We start from the raw sequence: 26143 nt of genomic DNA on the forward strand, positions 1-26143 counted from the left end.
TTATCATAACCATTACCGAACTTTCCAGCTTGCTAATCTTTAATTAAGTCGTATGTTTAAATGACTTAACTCATTTGATTTATTTTGTATTAAAACAGATGTGTTTATCTCAAGTTTTACACGTAAAACAATTTGATTGCTATATGGTATTAGGTCATGACTTGGACTGTGATTTGTCTGTTTTTTTGCAGAATCCTTGAGTTACATGTAGAAATACATTTGACTTCGTAATTTTAATGAACACCAGTTGCAGAAATGCGATAAGTAGGCTGTAATTTTCACATTTCCATGAGCCTATCGAATCTACACGGACATGTTACAAGATTAATTGTATAATGGTAAAAGAGCCACAGAAAATGGATTGTTTAAGTTTTTATAACAGGTAGGCTACAATTTAGAGAGATTTGCAGCAATACTTAACTTACATTTAAGTATTTTATCCGCAGTCAGGCAAACAGTCAAGGGAAGAGCAGCGCCTTTGCTGTTTTATACGTAAACGCAAAAAACACATCATTTGTTATAAAATCTACTTTACAGAACGTGTAGCGCCATTTAGAGCAACGTTTAAGGTTAAGACTCCTAGGTTTAAATGGTTATTTTTTGTATATTTAACCACGCAAAATTTAGGCTGAATTCGCAGATAATTACTTCTATTGCAGCAGTTTTAACAGTAGCCTAAGTAATTTAATTGCACATCGCGTAATTTAATGACGTAATCTGTACATTTGGTGCATGCCTTTCCAAACAAATAACCCGAATGAGTGCCTTTTTAAGTTTACATACAACAAAAAGCTTTTTTTGCCAAAAAAATTGCATTGTTTTAAAGCTAGTACAAAATAAAAGTGCAATAACAATTATTGCTAACCAAAACGGATAATTTAGCAACAGAGTCTATTCATAATCATATATCTAATTATTTAGTCTGTCTACACTATTCTATATGTTTTACTGACCTGTTGTTGTGTAACTTGAAGCTGCCCTACTTACAACTGATCCACTTTTAGATCGAACCTGAAGGGTGTATGTTTGTCCAGGTGTTAAACCACTGATGGTGGTTGTAGTTGTGCTAGGAGTAACGTCTCTTTGCTGAGCACCACCATGGTTCCAGTTCACCCTGTACCCCGTCACACCGGTAACAGTCGTCCAATTCACTTGTATTTGTGAAGATCCACGAGTTGTTGAAGGGGTCAGTGTCATATAACACGGATATGTAGGGTTGTCTTACAAAATAAATAAAACATTCACAAATATTAAGCCTAAACAACGTGTACGTACAAGATTCAGAAATAGAATAACAAAATGGTTATATTCAGATTTAGTTTGGATATTTTTGACGTCATGTTCGATCATTAATAATATTTTTGCTATAACCCATGTGATCACGTCTTTTTCTTAGTGTTTATAGTTTTAAAAAATCATTATTTTGGTTTTATATTTTAGGAATGTTACATGATATTGAAACGAAACCGATGTCAGTCGAAGTGATGACATCGTTTTCTCGCGTTAATAGGGTCAGGAAAGCAACTTATGAGCACAAAACCTGCAACGAACTACCTACGACTGATTCATTAACTTTGCCCATTTAACCATAGGAAAGACTTTGCGGAATTTTTTTTTTTTTTTTTTTGCTAAAAAGTAAAATAACGGTATCCACAGAACACATAAGGTATCAGAAATCCCCTTAAAATTGCTCTGTTTTTTTCACCAAAATCTATATTTAGGCATTTTACAGAACGTTAAGTCAAATTAAATAAATCGATTTACCGACTTTAAGTTTAACAGTTGTCGAACCAAAACAAATTCCAGCACTATTTGTTGCAGTGAACACGAAATCTCCGTTGTGTGACGAGGTGACGAAGTTGATGACGTAAGTAAATCTCGTTCCAACGAAATTACTTTCAACTTTGGTGTTTGTTCCACCATGAGAAACAACCACGTTAAAACGTTGGTTGTAAATGCTAGACATGGTTCCTGTGAATGTCAATCTGCTTCCCAATGTTGGTGTGCTGGTTGATGACGTCACGGCCAAGTTAATGGAACCTGCGTTTAAAAAAACAAATCACAAGGGCTGTAAAGTTACCTTCGTTATGTAAGAAAAATTATCAAAATACTTTCGAAATGGAGTATCGAATATCGCAAGTAGAATGAGAAACACAAATTTGCACCTGTTAATGCGTAAAATTCGGACATGACTCAGAACTATTTACAGGGTCCTTACTGTCTCGATAAGCGCTTCAACTATACTGCACTACGAACATGTACTTCAAATAGATAGAAAACATTTTTAAGCTTCTTTCTATAAATTCCTTTAACATATGAAAGTAATTTTGGATAAATATAGTGCCGTGTTTTTTAAAGTTTAACGATAATTCAAGCATAAACCCGTAGACTCAGCTGGATTTTAAAATCTAGAACGATATAACGCAAAAACTGCCTATGCGAATATCCATCCAACATAGGTATTCACCCTATGAATTTATTAGTACCACTAAACAGAAAAAACGCTAAAATGACCTTTAATAAATAAAAAATCATATATTATATAATTGTTTTACTAAAATTTCTGCATATATCTCGTAAACTTGGAATGATGTTTTTTGTTATAAAGAATAAATGTTTTCAACATTTTTATGAAAAAACTTTTCAGGGTAATTAACATTGTTTAAATAAGCAAACCAATGTTCAGCTTATTTTTCTAAAATAAATCTGTTTTTTTTTTCAGGTTAAAAACAAAATAGTAATCATAGTCCTTACAAATTATTTATATATTATTAAAGTGTTTACGGCTAATCAAATAAATTGCGGCAATGTGGTTTGATTTACTGTTATATAAGAGTTTTTGACTTTATAATCATATTAATTACGTCACCTTGATCTTTTTCACAGATGTAGTAGAATAAGCCAGTGCACGCCGCACCTCCCCACTTCCAAGTGTAAGCATAACTGCCTGGTAAGCCGGATCGTGTTCCAGCAAACACCATACATGTTCCACTGCCAATAGGTCCATTTCCAATTATCCATCCGTTGTATCCCAGTGTTGACCAGGTGCCACCTGTTTTAAAAGTTTATAAGCGGAAGCTAGCGTGATTGCAAACCATTAAACACTCAAATGAAAATCAGACATCATACAAATAACAAAATATTAGTGCAAATAATCATTTTCTTTCGCATTATTAATATAGCTAATGTTGACTATACTAAACACCTGATAGAGTTGTAAATATTGTTCCGTTAGGCCACTTGACATCATTTCCAACACGTTCCCCGCCGATAAAAGCATCTGACACAAATATTTGTTTTAACAAATACCTGGAACTAATTTTGGTTCATTATTGTTTCTTAGATGCTTACAAACTTCATTTCGTTCATTCCATCCGTTTCCAACCTTGCTGCTTGCGAGAGTGCTGAGGTGGTTTTGTGTTGCTTCGTCAGGAATACTTGCCAAGTTACCACCTTCCGCAATGCAAGCTGACTTAGCGGTTGCTTGAGTTGCCTTGTGGCTTGAAAGCACGAAGCTCCTACCCCGACAAAATGCAGCATCTAACAACAAGGAAAAGACCATCAATCGATTTGACAACAAAGCATTTTTTTTTTCTTTAAACCTTTTGTGTAAACGGTTTCTATTACGCGAAAACAACGGTTTCCAATATTTGACAACAAACATTAAAACGATATGCGAAATCCAATTTTGTTAATACAATTAAAAAATTCTTGTCATTGGATTGCATTAGGCAATTATACAAAAAAAATAATTTTTAGATGGAACATTTCAAGTGTAATAAATATTACCATCAAAAATAAAAAGACTTAAATGTCGATCTGATAATCTCGACAAATTAGTTTTAATTTTTCCTGTGTAACACTGTAATGACATTATTCGGGGTCGGAGAAGGTGACACTCTTTTTATTTAAAGCAACAGCTATTGGAATTAAAATAACAGACCGAGTATTACCAATTGCCTCACACGACCTCTAACGAAAACTAATTCTATACCATTGTTACGTCATAAATACCAAAAACACCTGTTTACTGCATATCACAAAGCAACATTTTGTAACAAATCGTATCTCTAGAAAACATGCCGCTCGTTCGGCAACGGATTGAATGAAACTGTAAAAAATTATGTAAACTAAAATTATTCTGCCGGCCGCACGGAATGTGCCCGTGCTAGGGTTTGGACCACCCTGCTATAGTTTATAAAAACTGTATTTTTTCAACCCTATACTAAAATTAATTTTATTTATTTTATTTTAAGGTTTTTTGGTTTTATTATCTTTTCTTTAACGATATTCAACTTGCTTGGCTTCTGTGCAGTATGTATTTGCTGATTTTTTTCACTTAACCGACGCTCGATACGTTACTTTTAACAAGGAAATTGGAAAGGTGTGGTTCGAACCCGACCTTGATCGTTCTGTGGTTTGTCTATCAACCAACAGAGCCTTGCTAGGGCCAGAGGGTCTTGCTCTTAAAAGACCAACCCTTGTTTACTATTACAGCCTTTCGCCGATAAAATTGCAGTCCCAACACAGGGACGTTAGAATTGGCCAGGGCAACTTCAGAAGTAGTAAATCATAGTTCATATTGTATACATTTTTACGTATATATTAGTGTAAATTTGATTTAATCTATAAACACTGTACAGTATAATATTAGAAGTGGTAATGATTTTTAGTGGCATACGTCACTCGACTAATTTAAAACTATAAATGTTGATGGCCGACAAATAATGTTTCTCGAGTCTTTTACGTCCTTTTTGGTTCTTCGCAGGATATGAATTCAACAAACAATATTGACGTAGTCGTTAACATACAAATTATACCAATATTAATGGCTTCAAAGTAACTTTGCCTTCTGTATTTTGGATAAAATTACTCGACTTTTGGACGAATTACTTTGGGTAAAAAAAGATGTTTTCATTAATTATTTTTTATAAAGTGCTTTGGTATTTATTTTAGCTTTCACACATAAAACAAGTGGCTCTCTATATGCGTTTACCTTATTTTTTAATTGAGCTATTGATCATATACGGTCAATTTTACGTATTTTAAGAATTTAACGTTTTATTTTTATGACAAGGACTTGACTTGGAGTTGACATGCTCTAACTTATGACTTAACTGGATTTGAGTTTGGCAACTGGTGATTTAAGACTTGTTATTTATACAAAAATATTTATTTTGGTTTTAGTTGTTTTACAGATGTTTGACGGGGACTCAAGCGATGTTAAAACGACGTGCCTACAACACTGCATAGGCAAAAGACAAAACACCCTCACCTGAAAAACCAATCGCAGCAATACCGAAGAGAAAAGTCCAAACTATCAATTTATCCATAATAGCATGTTATAACGGAGGATTTACCTCCTATAAGCGGTCTAACCTAAACGATAACAATTTAACAGAGATATTATCACTCCAAAACGCCCTGTCAAATTAACATACTAGACTATACGGCCTGCATTATAATGAATATGCAACCCACAAAGAGACCTTATTAAATGGCGCTGCAAGGAAGCTAGTTTTATACGTGGGACTCGTGGGAGTTATATTTACTAACTTCAAATATTTTTCTTATCATAAGAGATTGTTTATTAAAACCGTTTAGGTTTTTCTGTTAAATAATCATGTTAGACCAGCACATATATCAATGTCCTGCTCAGCGAGGTTATTCAAGAAACATGGTAAACTTTCCTCTGGAAGTTCTGCGTTCAAGGCCACACTGCGCGGTTCATATTTGTTCGCATTACTAAAGTAATAATCCACATTGATGGATTTATAGCTTGAGTGTTTCAACTGGTTACACAACTTTTCAACTTTTTAATGAGCGAATTACCTGCTGTCAACGATTCCAGCCTAAACATCGCAAATAGCAATATTTATCTGAAAAATTGAAGAAGAATTTTTTTTGGGGTACGATGAACCCCTGACCTGACAAAGGGCTACGACCTCAAAAAGGGTTGAAACCCCTGTATACATCGAACAACCTTGATTTACATTGGGTTAAACGTCGGAAGTTTGTTTCTATATTTAATGCAATACGAGTAGGCTATTAATAGGGAAATGGTTAGTGGCCTAACTTTGATGCAATTACTTTTCATAGCTTTCACTACGGTACTTTAAGTGTCTGTTACGATTTTGAATAAAATCAAAAATCGTTAAAGGGTGTTTCAAGAATCTCCACGAGTATGTTTAGTGGTTTAAATGGTTAAATGCGAGGGCTAGGTAAACTGACCAAAGTAATAAATATGAGCAAATTGAACCGAACTGATTAATTTACATAGTGGTCTGATTTCGTATCGCTTCATTGCAATGTTATTCCAACCGTTCTGCTCTAAAAATTCAAACTGAAATAATTTAAGCGTTAATCTGGTTTACATTAAAGTTAGCAAAATGTGACATTGAAATCCGTATCAATTAAACGTAATTGTGTTAGCAAAAAGCTGATCAATATTATTATATATACAAAAGTACTTCCATACTGAGTATTAACGATTGCTATAGTTCACTGTTGATCCAAGGTTGCAGGATAGAATGGCCGCAAAATTTTTTGAGGAAGCCTTGCGGGCCGCAGTCGGGAAATTCTAAAGTAATCATAAAACTGCAAATTCTCACTCCAATTGTATTAAATAATGCGAGTTTAGCGTTTTAATCAGCCCCAAATTGGAGATAATATTTTTGTTTAAGTAAGTTACCCTTCATTTATTTTAAAATCGCTTCCCGGGAAGTACAGCCTAACTGATTAATTTTCCATATTTTTCCTCATGTTTGGTGTTGTAATGTCGGTTCAAATTAAACTCTTTCAGTACAGATAATACTTGAAGGCCCACCAAACACTGTGGTTTACCATTGTTGTCGGCAAATAAATAAGTTTGCTCCCAGTTATAATTAAACGCACTTTTTCCTCTGTCACATTTTTTTTTTGAGACTAATTTTATGAAAAATTGATGTACTTGGCTAATTTTATAACTTTCAGCGTAAGTAGGCCCAGTATCGCCAAACAGCAACCAATTCTGTCTAAGTTGAGATTAAGGCTGTCGCCCGTGCTTGGCTAACGGTGTTCAATTACACCCACGCGAATATGCCTTGCACGACCTCTTATCAAAACTAATTCTATACCATTGTTACGTCATAAATACCAAAAACACCTGTTTACTGCATATCATAATGCAATCTTTTATAACAATTCGTATCTCTACAAAACATGACACTCGTTCGGCAACGGAATGAATGAAACTGTAAACATTTTATGTAAACTAAAATTATTCTGCGGGCCGCACGGAATGTGTCCGCGGGTCGCATGCCAGTAACAGGGGACGTGGCGTTATTTTGTACAATGTGCGCGAAAATTGTGAAAAAAAGTCCGCACATTTTTGAAGCTATTTTAAAATGTGCGCGCATTTTTTGCACATTTAGGCGTGCACATTTTTGCGCACATTGTGCAAAAAATGTTCGCATCCCCGTCTCCATGCCAGGGTTTGAACAAAAACTGTATTTTTTCCAGCCTATGCTAAAACCAATTTTGTTTATTTTTATTTTAAGGTTTGTTGGTTTTATTATCTTTTCTTTGACATTATTTAACTTGCTTGGCTTCTGTGCAGTATGTATATGCTGATTTTATTCACTTAACCGACGCTCGATACATTACTTTTAACAAGGAAATTGGAAAGGTGTGGTTTTCGGTGAGTTCGAACCCGACCTTGATCGTTCTGTGGTTTGTCTCTCAACCCACTGAGCCTTGCTAGGGCCAGAGGGTCTTGCTCTTAAAAGACCAACCCTTGTTTACAATTACAGCCTTTCGCCGATAAAATTGCAGTCCCAACACAGGGACGTTAGGATTGGCCAGGGCAACTTTAGAAGTAGTAAATCATAGTTAATATTGTATACATTTTTACGTATATATATTAGTTTCAATTTGATTTAACCTATAAACACTGTACAGTATAATATTAGAAGTGGTAATGATTTTTAGTGGCGTACGTTACTCGACTAATTTAAAACTATAAATGTTGATGGCCGACAAATAATGCTTCTCGGGTCTTCTACGGCGTTTTGGGTCTTCGCAGGATATGAATTCAACAAACAATATTGACATTGATTTAACGAAATATAGTCGTTAACATACAAATTATACCAATATTAATAGCCTCAAAATAACGTTGCCCCCTGTATTTTAGGTAAAATTACTTTTGGACGAATGACTTTAGTTGAAAAAAGATGTTTTGGTATTTATTTTAGCTTTCACACATAAAACAAGTGGCTCGCTATATGCGTTTACGCTATTTTTTAGTTCAGCTGTTGATCATATACGGTCAATTTTACGTATTTTAAAAATTTAACGTTTTATTTTTATGACAAGGACTTGACTTGGAGTTGACATGCTCTAAATTATGACTTGACTGGATTTGAGTTTGGATTTGAGTTTGGCAACTGGTGATTTAAGACTTGTTATTTAAACAAAAAAAATTATTTTGGTTTTAGTTGTTTTACAAATGTTTGACGGGGACTCAAGCGATGTTAAAACGACGTGCCTACAACACTGCATAGGCAAAAGACAAAACACCCTCACCTGATAATCCAATCTTAGCAATACCGAAGAGAAAAGTCCAAACTATCAATTTATCCATAATAGCATGTTATAACGGTGGATTTACCTCCTATAAGCGGTCTAACCTAAACGATAACAATTTAACAGAGATATTATCACTCCAAAACGCCCTGTCAAATTAACATACTAGGCTATACGGCCTGCATTATAATGAATATGCAACCCACAAAGAGTCCTTATTAAATGGCGCTGCAAGGAAGCTAGCACTACGTGGGACTCGTGGGAGTAATATTTACTAACTTAATATTTTTCTTATCATGAGAGATTGTTTTTAAAAGCCTTTTAGGTTTTTCTGATATATAGTAATGTTAGACCAGCACTAATATCAATGTCCTGCTCAGCGAGGTTATTCAAGAAACACGGTAAACTTTCCTCTGGAAGTTCTGCGTTCAAAGCCACACTGCGCGGTTCATATTTGTTCGCATTACTAAAGTAATAATCCACATTGATGGATTTATAGCTTGAGTGTTTCAACTGGTTACACAACTTTTCAACATTTTAATGAGCCAATTACCTGCTGTCAACGATTCCAGCCTAAACATCGCAAATAGCAATATTTATCTGAAAAATTGAAGAAGAATTTTTTTGGGGGTACGATGAACCCCTGACCTGACAAAGGGCTACGACCTCAAAAAGGGTTGAAACCCCTGTATACATCGAACAACCTTGATTTACATTGGGTTAAACGGCGGAAGTTTGTTTCTATATTAAATGCAATACGAGTAGGCTATTAATAGGGAAATGGTTAGTGGCCTAACTTTGATGCAATTACTTTTCATAGTTTTCACTACGGTACTTTAAGTGTCTATTACGATTTTGAATAAAATCAGAAATCGTTAAAGGGTGTTTCAAGAATCTCCATGAGTATGTTTAGTCGTTTAAATGGTTAAATGCGAGGGCTAGGTAAACTGACCAAAGTAATAATTATGAGCAAATTAAACCGAACTGATTAATTTACATAGTAGTCTGATTTCGTATCGCTTTATTGCAATGTTATTCCAACCGCTCTGCTCTAAAAATTCAAACTGTAATATTTTAAGCGTTAATCTGGTTTACATTAAAGTTATCAAAATGTGAAACATTGAAATCCGTTTTGCACTGAATATGTGAAAAATAGAAATCACCTTGACCCTTGCAAGATAAATGTCGACCTTAATTCCTGATCAGTAACAGCAAAATAATCTAGCAAAGCCAGTAATACAGGTCAGACACATTAACCAGATCTTAAAAGATATATATATATATTTCGCCAACTAAGGCATCGTCAGTATATCTGAATAAAAACAAACGCAACAGCATAAGAAATAGTCAGAACATTGAAATCCATATCAATTAAACATAATTGTGATAGCAAAAAGTTGATCGATATTATTATATATAGGCATACGAAAGTACTTCCATACTTTAAAGTATTTAGTCAACGTTTAGAAAGTGCGAAAAGTATATTATTGTTTTAAGTATATGTTGTAACCCTCGGTCAGTGTTCTACTTCAGCAGGGGTATATCACAGTATATATAAACATGTGGATTCTATGGCTTATTTCTTGTATAACTTCTACCAGGTTGAGCTGCCTGCAGTGACGGAATATCCCAATGTATATTTAAAGTAGTTCACCAGTGGCCTGTAAGCCACGCAGAGCCGCAGTTGCACAACATTACTTATTGCACCACCAACTCTTCTGCTACTAGAAGCTTTTATGTTTCAATGACACAACCCTCTCTTCATCAACTGTTCGTTTGCTGTCCAACAAAGCTGATAAAAAACGTACCTTTCCGAAATAAATACTTCGCCATACTAAAGATCTGCTTACAATTTGTTTGAATTTAGAATTCGTAATTAAATATAATCCACTTGACAAAAAATAGCTACTGCAACAGCACGAAGAAACAACATAAGCAAACATTTTATATTTTCTGAACTCACACAATTTTTGATCCTAAAATTACTGACCGCCACAACAGCACAATTTGTCAGTCTGTATAATCTTCATACAAGTGTTAAAGGTTTTTGCTGAATGTCTTCTGAGCAGCCCTGTAAACGTTTTAAACCCCAATTTTATTAACAATTATATTCAATATGAGGTTCTTGTTTCAAAAATGATTTCAAAAATCTAAATATTCCCGTCTTGCTAAAATTATTTAGAAATCTTTCTTTCAGCAAAGCAAGTGGCTGCAATAAAGCTCCTGTGTAAGAAGTTGTGGATCAGATTTCACGCAATTTATTGTTTCCGTTGTGCTTAAGTTTGCCTTTCGATCTTTACACACCAACAATAGTTGTTCACCATAAGAAAATTTAAACAAAAGGTCGACCTTTGCATTTCTGTTTTACTCAATCTAAGCTGAATAAAGCTTTATACCAGACACGCCAGAAATGTAAATAAACGCGACAATTGCTTGCCTGAAACAACATTCTCCCTAAGTATTTTAGTAGCAATGTATTTACCTCGGTGTTCTATTCAAGCAATAGAGCAGGGGTCGGCAAACTTTCGTATACAGTGTGCCAGTTTATGAATAATTTTTAAATGTTAATAACTCGCGTGCCAAACATTTTTTTATGCTTGGTTTTGCATTGGCAACCACGGCTACAGGGTCTGTTAAACACAACCCGAGTCAGACTACGGCCAAATGTGCAATTTCATCCAGTCCCGAGTCCGGCTCAGACTCTATCTATAGCCTGTATGTCACCAATTTCCGTGACTAAAATATGATGGGTATATAGCAATCCACTTATAGGGATCATGGAAAATATGCCACCATATGCTATTCCACCCTAACAATTTACCGTTTGCTGCCATCAGTTTTGAAATTTGATACTGCGGATGCGCACACGCCGGACTCTTTTTATCTATTCTTACTTGAGTCCTGAGTCCGACTTCGTAGCCCTGCTGTGATCTGACATCTATGTTATGAATTATCTGACATCTTATTTACGTATCTTGGTATAGACGCTATTAAATCTAATTTCATCAGTTAAATTCTGTGAAGATACTAAAAAAACGAACAGTCACGAACACAATACTGTGCCGCTATTTTGAAATATACTTCGATGCTTTTCAGCCGATACCTAGAAGTGTTAACTATCAGTTTCGCTTTTATCTCGGTTTCTCAGTCGCACAAAAAACACACGTGCTTACTTTTGTTATATAATTCTCTGTTTTAACGCAATAGTCATCCCGCGAATTTTAGGGCATTTTGAAGTAATACGAACAGTTAGTCGTAAACAACAAGTTTAAGGCCCACAAAGAGTAATGTTAATACAACAGTTAAGACACTAATTAGTGACACGAACACTGCGTAAACATTTGGCGTGCCCTAAAAAATCATCTCTCTTCGTATTTTGTTTTGTCGCAATTTTTTAAGTTGATTTAGCAAAATATTAATTATACCACTTAGGCTTTGTAATTTTTTTCGTATGAGAAAACAGCTGTTAACAATATACGTCATAGGCTTGATATTCCATGTAGGATGGTTTAAAAGTCCACACACCACATGCATTTTAAGTTCCGTAAATGGGAATTTGTGTAAACTCCGAATCGAACGAAATGAGAAACAATTGAAGAAAACAAAGTGTATAAAACAATATTAAGGTCATTTATTGTATACAACCGTTCTTGCGCTCAGTTTTAAAATATTGTTGAGGTAAGCCTTTAAAGTAAAATAATTATGAAAAGGTTTAAAAGCACTGTTGTTCTTTATAAATAAGAAACTGGCGATGCCGTTTAGTTTAACAATAAGAATATTTTTTCAACCTGAAAGTTACTTAATTAAACGGTTTGTAAATTTGTTCATGTCTGTATGTGTACTTTAGGGTGAGATAGTACATAACACAGCATATAGCTGAGGAGACATAGAAGTGAACTTCGGATTATCAAGAGTAAAAGCATCAAAAAAGCACATATTAAATATATTGAACGAAATGTGTTCAAACAAACAAGTAAAAATATAGGTGTGATTATTATATATCAACATAAACACAATAACACCTCTTGATTAATCATTTCCTTATTTTTATAGGCTAAGTCACTTGCACATAAAATCAAGCAATGTCGGAACAGTGTTTTATTTTATAAAAAATCAGTTTTCAAACACGCTCATTTCATCCGAAATCGGTTAAAGTAATCCCATGTCGATGAAAAACCAGATTTCAGTGTTTTATTGTCTTTAACGAATTGGTTTTTATTCTACCGGCACATCTCCTTAAGGCAGAGGTTCTCCACCAGTGGCACATGGCTCACTGGTGGGCCATGCAAATATTATAAGGTGGGCCACAGACCAATTTTAGAAAGCTAGATTTATTAAAGAATTTATTTTCATTCGTGTCACTATACTTAATTCTACATTAATAATGGCTTGGGAAGGAATTACGAAGTAATGTAAATCAAAAAAAGTTATTGTTCAGCACGTTTGAATATAATCCGTTTTGAAACATGTGATGCTTTTTGTTGTAAATCTATTTATTTTTCTAAAATAATTTATTGATACACATAATTTTTGTGCAACGAAAATGGGCCACGAAAGCAAAAAAGTTAAATACCACTGTCTAGGGGAATTAAAGAAGGTGGACAATCGACTGTTGACTACGTTTTGAGTAACTTAGATTTACATGACACAGGGTTGCATTTATTCTTTTAAACCCAAGCCTGGTCAAGATTTTAACCCGAAATTCTATTTTACTCTGTCATATACAGATTGCACAACGCCTGCATCACTATTAGCAAACTGCTCATATACTCTGTTTTCACTTGCACCAACTTCTTCAGCTTGGACATTTCCGTTTTCGTAATGGCCATTTGGTGACATCAGAGCATTTGGAGTGACGTAATCGAGATCGTCAGCAGACGGCTTGGTAACGTCATCATTTGGGAAAGCTGAAAAGCTGGTGTTGACGTAGTTGTTACGTGAACTTTGAGCTTTGCCGGAATTGTAGTCGTAGACTGCAATAAATGTGAACATCGAAAAACTGTGGATATGTTTAAAGCTGGTTTGATAGGACAAGTTATTTTGGTAATCGAAACTCAGTAAACTTAATAACTAAGTTTTACAAATCATTTCAAACGTTTGTTTGTATTGCTGTATGTGGATGCACTTTAAAAGGAATTTATTGGGTTATGTTTGTTTGTATTCGTATCATCTTGCATTTAAAACGTTCAAAAGTGGTAAATCATAACATTATAGTTCGGCGAAAGTCTTGATAGCAATACATTCAGCCAAAAAAGCCCCACAGGTAATTGCTGTTTACCTTTGTGTGCATTTGATCCGGAATTCGTATCGCGGCTCGGAGTTCTTCCGCAACTTGCAATTTGTTTTCTGCATCAAGATAAATTATTATAATACAAGACGCCATAAAATAGTTCTATCTGTATTGCTAATGGTTACCTTTTAATGAAGGCAACAACAGCAGCACATATGACAACTATTACAGCGCAGGAAATGCCCACTGGAACGGCTACAGATGTGTTGATACAAAATTGGTTTTCTGACGTTAAAACTTCCGTCGTTGAAACTTCGGTCGTTGAAACTTCCGTCGTTGAAACTTCGGTCGTTGAAACTTCCGTCGTTGAAACTTCGGTCGTTGAAACTTCCGTCGTTGGAACTTCCGTCGGTGAAACTTCCGTCGGTGAAACTTCGGTCGTTAAAACTTCCGTCGTTGGAACTTCCGTCGTTGAAACTTCGGTCGTTGAAACTTCCGTCGTTGGAACTTCCGTCGGTGAAACTTCCGTCGGTGAAACTTCGGTCGTTAAAACTTCCGTCGTTGAAACTTCGGTCGTTGAAACTTCCGTCGTTGAAACTTCGGTCGTTGGAACTTCCGTCGGTGAAACTTCCGTCGTTGAAACTTCGGTCGTTGGAACTTCCGTCGGTGAAACTTCCGTCGTTGAAACTTCGGTCGTTAAAACTTCCGTCGTTGAAACTTCGGTCGTTGAAACTTCCGTCGTTGAAACTTCGGTCGTTGGAACTTCCGTCGGTGAAACTTCCGTCGTTGAAACTTCGGTCGTTGAAACTTCCGTCGTTGGAACTTCCGTCGGTGAAACTTCCGTCGTTGAAACTTCGGTCGTTAAAACTTCCGTCGTTGAAACTTCGGTCGTTGAAACTTCCGTCGTTGAAACTTCGGTCGTTGAAACTTCCGTCGTTGGAACTTCCGTCGGTGAAACTTCCGTCGGTGAAACTTCCGTCGTTGGAACTTCCGTCGGTGAAACTTCCGTCGGTGAAACTTCCGTCGTTGGAATTTCCGTCGTTGAAATAGGTGGTGTCGAGACCTCTGATGAATAGCATTTTAAAACACAAGCATATGCAGTAATATCTAGTCAAAATGCCACCAATGTTACATTGCAAATATCTTTAACTGTCAAACAAAAGTACTTAATCGTGTCGTGCAAAAGTTAATAGCTTCAGATATATATATACATATTTTTTTTTTACAAATCATAATCACCTGGCGCCAAGTAGCAAACGCCACCTACCGGAAAAATTGTACTTCTACACAATGACGTCATTGGATGAAAATCCATTTATTTAAAAGTCTGCTCTTAAACGAGCAAACCTTACATTAAAATCGTTTTTTTTTTTGCATTCAAGTAGTTGAAATGATATATAACTTGTCATCGGTTATCGGCTCCTATCACATGTTAACTGACATCCGCAGTATCTATTTAACCTTTAGACCTAGTTGGAGTTACAGTGTTTTCGCTATTTAGGACAATACTAAAGAATAACTTCCAAGCACTCTAGCCAAGTTCGGTTATTTTAGGATTTGTGGCAAAATGACTGACATGACGACTTTGTCCGACATTGTTAGGCTTCCAGCAAAAAGCTAGAAATTCAATAAACCTTTCAAACTAACCTGTTGTTATGCATTTAGCAATATGAGCACTGCTTGCTGTTCCACTCTTAGCCATAACTAAAACGATGTATGTTTGTCCAGGTGTTAAATCACTGATGGTGGTTGTAGTTGTGCCAGCTGCAACATTTCTAGACTGGACGGATCCACCATTTGGAGTCCACTTCACCGAATATCCAGATGTAGCTCCACTAACAGCCGTCCATTGAACCGTAATTTGTGACTTTCCACCGCTGGTTGATTGGTTCAAATTGACAGAACTTGGCGGCAATAACACTAAAAATAAGTAATTTGTTTATGCGAATATAACAGTTTTGCTGACATGCTATGTAAAAAACAATGTATAATGGTAATACAAAAACAACCGAAAATCATAAAGTGGATTCATATTCAATGTTTCAAGCATATGTGGCATAGTCGGTAATGCGATAGTGCCCGAATTCGTAAGTTCAAACCTTACCGCAGGCTTTACTTTTAAAGCCTTATGCCCAGGATATGATTTAGCCTGGGAATTCTTATAGGCCTAGCTGATTTTGGCACTAAAGCGGCAATAACACTAAAAATAAATAATTCACTAAAACTAAGTTCAAAAACAATGTGTAATAGCAGTACAAAACAACCGAAAGTCAGAAAGTGTATTTCGTAGTCAATGCATCATGCCTGTGTAGCATAGTCGGGAATGCGATTAAATATGTATAGGTCTAGCTGATTTTGGCACTAACGCTTACGTGGAAATCAGGTGAATCTTTGTTTGTTACTTAAATGTAAGTAAAATATAAGCTGTCAATTAAATAGTGGATGTTCTTTGGTCGTACAGAAATCGCTAATAGTTCACAAACGCGACATAAAGTTTTAAATTAATTCGGTACCATCTATTTCCTAACACTAAATTAGTAAATTAATTTCAACACAGTTAATGAAGATTGTAGAATACCTGTAGTTGTGGCGCTCAGAGCGGAGGCACTTAACATTAATCCGCTTGTCGCTCGAACTTCAAACGTATAAGTTTGACCAGGAGTTAAAGAGCTGACGGTTGTGTTTGTAAAATTTGAAGCAACATCTAAAGGTTGTGTGGGTGAACCACCAGTTGGATTCCAAGTCACTCTGTATCCTGTCACTACATTCCCAGCAACAGCGCTCCAGCTAATTGTGACCTGAGAACTTGCACCAGTTGTTGACGGCGCCAATGTTACATTGCTCGGAATGGTTGGTGCTAAAATTTATGGAAAATTGTTAAAACCATTTCCTCAAGTTTAAGCTTGCTGGTCAAACGAGTGTAGTTAATGACATAAGTCGATACCTTGACTTAAGCGCACTCAAGTCGGCTTTTTATTTTTTGGTAAGCTAATTCTAGTTTTCCATCGAGGTTTTCATTTTCAATATATTCTACGTTGTATTTTTATGTCAAAAACTTGACCTAAATTGACCTGCTCTCACGTGACTTGACTGGGACTTGCCTTGGGCAACTGATGACTTGGACAGTGCTTTTCTGTTGTTGTTTTTTGCAAAATACTTGGACTCACGGTATTTCGCAAATGGTTTGACTGGGATTTAAAAATGGCTTGTTTACGACATTGGAAAACGGACAAAATCTGACATGTAGAAAAATATTTGACTTCGTTATTTAAAGGAACACCATTCGCATTGCTATAAATTTAGGCAGAGTTTTCAAAGTAGACTATTGCGTTTGTTGCAACAGTTTACGGCTTTTTCTGGCGTTAGACGCAGCTTTTTCGTGCTCGCAAAAAAAATTTTTTTTGTTTGAAAAAAAAAATTCATCAAAGTCATCGCAAAGTTAAGACGTTTTTCAATTTGCCGAATAGTTTGTTACTGGTTGCTTTTCAAAACGCTTTCGCAAGTTTAGGAAATGATGTTAAATTCCCATTTACTCTACGTGTATCGCTATTTAGTGACTTTAAAGGCCATATATGTTGGAGGCTGTATGCGTTACCGCCTCTTTATTAAACCTATTCTGGAGAACAGCGTGTTACGTCATGGTGATGAAGAGCCCACGGCATGATAGATGTTTATTTTGTTTAACCACAGAAAATTCAGATTAATTTTGCATATTATCGCGATTCAATTTACATAACCGGTACAACTGCATTAGTCCTTAATCAGTTAGAATTAAACTGGTATATACTCTATAATCAGCCTGGGCAACGCCGGTATGGGCTACTTCATCTAGTAATTGATTAATGGCATTTTCAACTGTCGGATACTGGTCGGTTAAGTGTGCAAATTAGAACGTTTTCGTTTGAAATGCAAGTATTAGGCATTAAATACCGAATGTTTATTTCAAACTGGAGGTGTTCAGAGGCGGATTAGTTTTTGCCTAATTTAACTGCGTAAAAAAACTTAAGTTTTTAGCATGTCTTATACCCATTTTGTTAAAATTGTTTGATGCCTTGCGTGCCATCGCACAAAATCTTGGAATATTACAGTAAACAATACTATACGGCGTTGTTTTGCGTCGCACGAATATAGTTAGCATCTTTGTGATTTGGCTTGTGAAATGAAAGTAAAACTTTTCAAACCTAAGAATTTATCAAAAAAAAATCGCTTTGTTATCTGATGGTTACATGTTAGTGGCGTCAAGTTATGGCGTAATTTGCTGTTTTTGCATCTGTGAAATTGTTGCATGACCTTTCTAAACAGAAATCCCTTTATAATAACATAAAACACGTGTCAAAAGTTGGCAACTTTGGATTTTATGTAAACAAATATGGCATTGTTTTAAAGCTATAGTACTAAATTAAAGTGCAATAACAATTATTGCCAAACAAAAGGGCCAATTTTTGACAAAAGAGGCTATAAATAATTATATATCTAATCATTTAGAGTTGGACTGTCTACAGTACACTATTTTGCATATCTCACTAACCTGTTGTTGTTGTTGAATTTGCAGCTGCCCCACTTAAAACCGATCCACTTTTAGATCGAACTTCAACGGTGTATGTTTGTCCAGGTGTTAAACCAGTGATGGTTGTAGTTGTGCCAGAGCTAACGTCTCTTTGCTGAGCACCACCATGGTTCCAGTTCACCCTGTAACCCGTCACACCGGTAACAGCCGTCCAAGTCACTTGTATTTGTGAAGATCCATCAATTGTTGAAGGGGTTAATGTCACGGAAGTCGGTGGAGTTGGCTTGTCTTGTCATTTAAAAGAAGAAGTATCAACAACACAAATTAAGGAACTATATTTAATTGTTGAGCTCAGGAAAAGAATAATGAAGAATGGTTAAGTTCAGAACATATTCTTGAAAACTTATTGGGTCATTAAGATGTTTTCGCAGTTAACCTGGTGATCATCTGTGTCAATCTTAATTGTTTACATCGTATTAAGTTTTATGTTGTCAATATGTAGGGATGTCCTGTAAAATTTATAATGGCGATATCCAAAGTCAAGCAGCAATATCCATAAGGCCATTTTCGTTTTATTCTGGGGTTTAAAAGGAAATTTCAGTTCAATACCCGGAAACAATTAACTCCAAGCCTTCAAATTTAATCCCTTTGCCAATTTAACCATAAGCAAAGACATTATTAAAAAAATCACGTATTCATTTCGAAGAACTACACTAAGTTTTGAAGTATAAAATATCCCTTGTCCTATGGTACCATGTTTTTGTGTTACCAATGCGATGTTTAGGAAAGTGATTAAACGAAACTCTATTTACCGACTGTAATTGTTACTGTTGTTGAACCAGAACAAGTCCCAGCACTATTGCTTGCAGTGAACACGAAATCTCCATTTTGTGACGAGGTGACGAAGTTGATGACGTAAGTAAAGCTCGTTCCAACGAAATTACTTTCAACGTTGGTGTTTGTTCCACCATGGACAACAACCACGTTAAGAGGTTCGTTGTAAAAGCCAGAGATGGTTCCTATGAATGCCAAACTGCTTCCAAATGCTGGAGTGCTGGTTGCTGACGTCACAGCCAAGTTGCGGGGAACTGCGTTTAAAAAAAACAAATCGCATTGTTTGTAAATTTAATTTCTCATTTTTACGAAAAATTTGCAACGCCTAGTTTTTCGCATCTCGATAAACCAGTTTTAAGCTTCATGGCATTTTTTTTTTGTTCCGCAGTTAATTCGCAAAAGTAAATGGAGGCATAATGTCCCACATAAATGAGACAAAAAGTTTCCCGCGTAAGTACGAAAAATTTCAATACGACTCTGACTTAACGCCCGTTTGCATTACAATTTAGGCGAGCATGGAAGCGCAAATCCGCCGGTTTGATTTCCTGAAGAAGACAAACACAGCACGAAATCGAAGCAAAAATTATAATTTTAGGGTGGCAGCGCCTCGTGCCCACACCCTGAATCCGCGCCCGGACAAAACACATGAATGATTCCGATCTTTTTATTTCACGGTTATGGAAAGATGTTAATTTCACATAATACTGAATTATATTTATTTGGCCTTTCTATGAAATTAACCAAAGACGCATTAAGAAGTTGTTCTTAAAGTTTTTATCTATCATAAATTCTGTGTATAACACGCTATACAAGTTTTACATCGGTATAAGACCAAGAGATTTATTTTCTTCGTAAACTTAGTTTTATGATTGCCAGGAGTTACACAACAAATTGGCGATAAACAGTGAACAGCGGCCACTATGCATTTGAAACTGCATTGGCTTGCCAGCTAGAGTTTTCTAAGTCTTTAGCTCCGCAATCAACTTATATTGTTTCCGATACCTTGGTTTTCACAAATGTAGTAGAATGTTCCAGTGCACGTCGCATCTCCCCACTTCCATATGTAAGTATAGCTGCCTGATAAGCCATATCGTGTTCCAGCAATCACCATGCATCTTCCACTGCCTGAAGGTCCACTTCCACTTGTCCATCCGTTGTATCCCGGTGTTGACCATCTGCTGCCTGTTTTAAAAATTAATAGCTGAAAGTTTCGCGTCATTACAAACCATAGAGGACTAATACAAAAAAATAACACAAAAAATAAATGAGAAACGCTAAAAGTATTTTAAAGGTTTGAATGAATAATATAATAAGGTGACAAACAGTTTATTCAGCCACCAAGAATCGAATGGCAAAACGAGCGGTGACAGCGCGCATAAAACACGAGAGAAAACAAAAGAGAAAACGGTTCACTTCTAGTTCTACACCGTATCTAAGAAATACTAGGCCACTACAATACACACAAAACCTGCCAACGTAAATTGGTGCGTTGGGGCAAAGATTTGATTTTATTAAATATTTGCTGAAATTTTAGTAAAAATCGAAGGCGAAAATAAAAAAGTGCGCATGGAGGTAAAGAGTGGCTTAAGTTGGATGTAAAATTTCCATTGTATAAGTTGACATAAGGTCTCACAATTGTTTTAACAACGATCGGTGATTCGTATTAAACACGTTATTTCTGTTGGCCAAACATATATATATATATATATTTTTTTTTTGGGGGGGGGGGGGGGGTTACTGAGACTATAATCGAGTCTAGTGACGCATTCCGGTATTAAATGTATTTCTTTAAATGCATTTGTATTATAAATTTAGAATATAATTCAAAGCAGCCGAATTGTAGTTGCAAAACCTTGCGAAATTGTTTGTATTAAAGACTGTTAGAAAATATTATTAAAACAAGCATAGCAAACAGCACGTTCCTGCTGTATTCCAATGTTGCTTTATTCGACTATTCTAAACAAACCTGAATAGGTTGTAAATGTTGTTCCATTAGGCCACTTATAATCATATCCGGCACGTTCCCCGCCGATGTAAACGTCTGGCAAAAATATTTGTTTTTAATTTGGATTAAACTATTGTTTTCACACCAATGTTTCCTGTTACTTACAAACGTTTGAACCTCCAGGCCACCCGTTTCCAACCTTGTTTCTTGCGAGAGTGCTGAGGTGGTTTTGTGTTGCTTCGTCAGGAATACTTGCCAAGGTACCACCTCCACTAATGCAAGCTGACTTGGCTGTTGTTTGTTCTGCTTTGTTGCTTGAAAGCACGAAGTTCCTTCCCCGACATAATGTAGTGTCTGACAACAAGTAAAAAGTCTATGACTTGTCGATAAAACAATTTTTATATTTAAACATTTTGCATCGAAGGCCTCTATTACGCTATACCAAATGCCACCAAATTCATTTCCGTATAGTGCGCCAGTCGCTTTTTTCTCTCTGTGTTAAACTATGCAATAAAATGACCAAAATAAATTCACAAAGAGTTATTTGAAACCTTCAAGTTCTTTAAAGGGATGTGTGATGGTTATGGGGATTAAAAACTATTTCACTAGAACAGCGTGGTGCCTCTCAATGGCACTGTCGGAAAATATACCCTGGCCTTTAACTGTTTCCTGGATTATGACTGGAACAAGTGTAATTTAAACTAACAAAAATGAGGAATACTATGGAAATACAATGTTGTAAATTTCCGCATTCGGCTTCCACGTCTTAAAATAATAAAATACAACTTGACTTTAGTTCGGCGAAAGACGTTTAAATCGTTAAGGTATGTTGTTACGGTTGATCGACATAATAAACAAACATACACAAAAGGCAGAACTTACCTGATTGGCCAATGTGAGCAACCCAGATCCAAAACGAGCAAAATATCAATCGGTTCATTATAGCATTGTAGGTATATTGGCGACTGTGCGAATAAACAGTTACACCATTCCTTTTATGTTGTTAAACTTCCAAATCTACATAAACGCACTAAAGTTATAGGTTCTACTTTATATTTAACCTTTTTCCTATTTAAAGCTTCAAAAGAATAGGTTAAGAAGGAAGCCAAAGATCGTGGGAGTTGTTTGTTATCCTAATCTAAACTTATTACCGCCAACTCGAATATCTATAAATACAATAAGAGGGATTTTATGTATACACAGTGCGGTCTGAAAACACACGTGGCATCGGTCTTTCCCCAAAATCTAAACATCTGTAAAAGTGACGTCCTATTCTCAGTTATTGGCAGTTATAGTAAAGGGCAGAACACAGCCCAATGTGCAGTCGCAAAAAATGAATAGGTGATCGTGGGACCATCAAACTGATTGGAAACTATGTGAAAGGTGGTACACAAAACAAGTGCCTCGCAGGCGGGGTTGTAAGACCATCAGGTGTGCCCCACCTCTCCTCGGGGTGTCTTGCTTGCGTTTTACGGGTACATTTTAGTAATCATTAGAGTTTACACGAAAAAAAAAAAAAAAAAAAAAAAGGTAGGCATTAGACCAGGGGTTCTTAAACTGGGGTTCATGGACCCCTTGGGGGTCCGTGAATTAGTTTTAGGGGGTCCATAAAGGCCACATTAAATTATTAGTGTATGTTTAAGAAGTAATCAATTTATCAAATAAAAAACAGTTTAATTAAAAAAAACGGTATTGCACTGAATGCATCAAGACTCCATTTCACTTTCACATTTTTGGACCAAAATCAGCAGACTTATGAAGTCTATTTGTATTTTGACGTAAATTCATGACGTCATTTAAAAAAAAATGTGATTATTGTTGTACACGCGAGGCCAAAAAAAAGTTTAGGGGTCCGCGGTAAAAAAAGTTTAAGAACCCCTGCATTAGACCTTATGCATTAATCAGGGCGTAACAATACGTTTTTATCTAAATATTTAAAATGTTTTTTAAAGTACCAATGTCAGGTTTTTTTTTCGAATATGTTATTGATGAAAGCCCTCGATGGTGTCTGATCCGCTATTGCAAAATGGTGTAATTTTCAGGACTGTGGTCGGCTAAAGATAAACGTCATGACAGTAAAATTGCAAAATTATGAAGAGTAATACATTTTTTTGTCCAATTTTTGGCCCCGAGTTGCTTCTGTTGCTCTAAGCTGCCTGAAATATTTGCTGATGTTGGATATTGTCGTTTGACATATATTTTGTAGGTGTGCCGCTGAATTGTTTAGCTCTGTTCGTGTGCCGCAAGTGGAAAAGGTTGCGGGTCACTGCACTACAGCCTCATTGAGCTATTTCAGTGATTATTATTGTTATCACCTCACTTTTCAGGCAAAACTAGTGCCATAGTTTAAAACACTATCTTAGAAATACAAGGTAATGCGTAAATTCCTTAAAGGCATTGCAGTGTTGTAAACCAGTCTTTCGCGAAAAATTACAACTCGAATCCCAGTCCATCGGTTGCGTCGGGAGTCAAGTCAGTCCCAGTCAAATGAGAGGAAGTAAACTTTAAGTCAAGCAAAACCATTAAACTTGGTTAACTCATCCGATTATATTAGCCATACCTTAACTAAAAATAACATAAACGCAATATACAGCAAGACAAATGTTTTATGCACACGTTTGAGACTATTAAACCATTTTTTAAGAAAATAGTTGAAAAAACACTAAATTTTTAAACCAAGTTAATTTTTACAATGTTTTAGGTACAAGTTAAGCATTTGTTTAAAAGACGTAGGTCAAGTCAAGTCAAGTCATTCTAAAACAGTAACTTAAGTGCACTTAATTCAAGTTATTGACTTAAGTCATTACAACATTATAAAGCTAAGCTCCCCAAATTAGCATCGAGCCAACATTGGGTCGCCTGCTAAGATTGGGAAAACCTACTTCAGTCAAACAATACTTGAGGAGAAATCACGTTACGCCGTTTTAGTGTTTCCTCAAGTGTTTTTAGTGTTTCCTCAAGTGTTTTCCTCAAGTCGTTTCGGTTTAAATATTATATTATTATTGTTTTACCTCCAATTGTAAAAATCGCGAAACAACCTTGTCGCGTTATGATTAGGAATACCAGCACCTCCATAGGTGGATTACGATCAGTTGGATTTTAAATAAGAAGGAGAGATATTTCTATATTGTGGTGCAGTAGATTGATAATTACAGTTATATACTTTGTACTACAGCTGTGTTTTTCAGCCTTTAAGATTTCCATCCGCACTTTTTTATTTCGGAAAATTTCTAACCGCACAAAACAAGCTCAGTAAGTTTGCAACCTTTAGTTTTATTTTTAAAATAACAATGAAATGGGTTGCTGTGTATTAAAACCGCTTGCCTAAGCCTTGACCGATACAAAATAGATAGCTTAAACTGCAATGAACCACCATACGAGAATATATTACTGTACCTTTAACGCATAAGTGGGCCCACCAGCTCCTTTGATTAATGTAATACACATTATAATAACATGCACCACTTTCATCCGCACAACGTTTGTCAGCCGCACTACAATTTTTTATCCGCACAAGTGCGTACCATCCCACGGGTTGAAAAGCACTGTTCTACAGTATATGCACATCATATGTCATATAAGCATACCCTACGTGTCCGCGATTACATTGTAGAAATTGATTATATATCAGCGGTGTTGTTCGAACAATAATAAGTAATATATCGCGATGGGCAAATATCTCAAATGCCTTAATATAGTCTTTATAATGGCTAACCTTAAAATGCATGGTAAATTCAAAATCGTTCTGCCAATTGGCAGTGTTCAATATCGTAATCCGTGTATTGGGACGTAAAATAATTTTAACATATTTTAAGTCTGTTCTGAAAATTTAAAGAAAAAAGTAAGTTATTTTTTCTGTTTTTAAAAAGGCTTTACAGAAAACACCATTTTTCTCGAATAGAATTCCGCGGTCACAATTTACTTTAACACCAGATTAGCTTTCAATTTTACCCTCTTTTTGTTTTCTGACAAACGCAAAACGATTTCGTAGCATTAAAGCAGTGTTTCCCAACCTTTTATGGCTTGCGGCACCACTCAGAAGTAATAAACAGATTGCGTCACCCCTACAAGAATTTTTGTAGGTAGTTCACTAGAATGTCACAATACACGGAACTAGAACAACACACATCAACTCTGCACAACGTAAGAAGTTTTAATTGGATTCCACTCTAATCCTATACAAAAAGTTGTAAGAATTGGGCAAAAATTAGATTCTTAAAGATTCTCAAATATGTCGCGGCACCCCTGGGCATTATAAATTACATCCGGCACTCCGGTTGAGAAATACTGCATTAAAGAGACGATAGGCCTACTTTAAGCTTCATATCGAGCAGAACATGACAAGTTTTTTGGCAGGGGGCGCATAAGAAATCGAAAATATCTTGGAGGGCCAGGTCAAATATATAGGATCTAAATTCTAAAGTAGCCAAAAATCACTGTTTTCACAAACTGGGGAAATGTGAGGTTTCCATACAAGTGTAATTATCTAACTTCTTGATAGAAAGCCAAAAGCGTTAGTCTTAATCAAACAGGGTTTAAAGGATATCAGCCGCCAGATTTATTAAATTGCTTGTGGACCGCGGGCTGTATGTTGTTCAGGTGGATTACAGACAGTCATGGAAATTGTAAATCATTTCCTTTGCTGAGATTTATTACTTCTGTAATCGCTTTATGCCTTTTTACGATTTTCAAAACCTTTTGACACCTAAACTGTAGGCTATTCAGTCACTTTGTTTGAAAGAAGATTTAGTTGAAATTAAGAAGGCATCATGATGATACCTTTAATTGAAAATCTACATAGAAGACTTTCGTGCAATTTGATGTTCTTTAAAAGAGGGGCACATTCAGGCATCAAGATTTCCGACTGCATTCTCAGAACTATTACCGAGAAAGACTTAAAGACAGTCGAAGATTTCTTTGCGGAAAACTTTAGCGCTCAAAACCCGCTAAGACAGATTTTCCGGGTAAACCCCGAAATTGCTTTCAGAATGGATAAAAAGCGACTTGAAACGTATATTGGGGAAGGTTTTTCATTTGGCGCTTTCATCAAACAAACAGGAGA

The 26143-nt window shown here is 35.9% G+C and overlaps 2 protein-coding genes across 2 annotated transcripts; both read right to left on the reverse strand.

Annotated features, from left to right (window-relative positions):
• Positions 1 to 11784: 11784 nt before the first annotated feature.
• Positions 11785 to 16620, reverse strand: LOC146136991 (uncharacterized). The gene is made up of 8 exons (XM_083396310.1): positions 16374 to 16620; positions 15443 to 15715; positions 14754 to 14860; positions 14694 to 14707; positions 14124 to 14647; positions 13981 to 14080; positions 13844 to 13911; positions 11785 to 13538 (listed from the first exon to the last, which is right to left on the reverse strand). The coding sequence occupies exons 1-8, from the start codon at positions 16408 to 16410 to the stop codon at positions 13270 to 13272; spliced, it is 1392 nt and encodes a 463-aa protein (XP_083252436.1). The 5' UTR covers positions 16411 to 16620; the 3' UTR covers positions 11785 to 13269.
• Positions 16621 to 20115: 3495 nt separating this feature from the next.
• Positions 20116 to 22094, reverse strand: LOC146136992 (uncharacterized). The gene is made up of 4 exons (XM_083396311.1): positions 21964 to 22094; positions 21247 to 21435; positions 21103 to 21177; positions 20116 to 20318 (listed from the first exon to the last, which is right to left on the reverse strand). The coding sequence occupies exons 1-4, from the start codon at positions 22019 to 22021 to the stop codon at positions 20116 to 20118; spliced, it is 525 nt and encodes a 174-aa protein (XP_083252437.1). The 5' UTR covers positions 22022 to 22094.
• Positions 22095 to 26143: the final 4049 nt, after the last annotated feature.

Source organism: Ascidiella aspersa, chromosome 8 (assembly GCF_963924565.1).
Source record: "Ascidiella aspersa chromosome 8, kaAscAspe10.2, whole genome shotgun sequence".
NCBI classification, from domain to species: Eukaryota; Metazoa; Chordata; class Ascidiacea; order Phlebobranchia; family Ascidiidae; genus Ascidiella; species Ascidiella aspersa.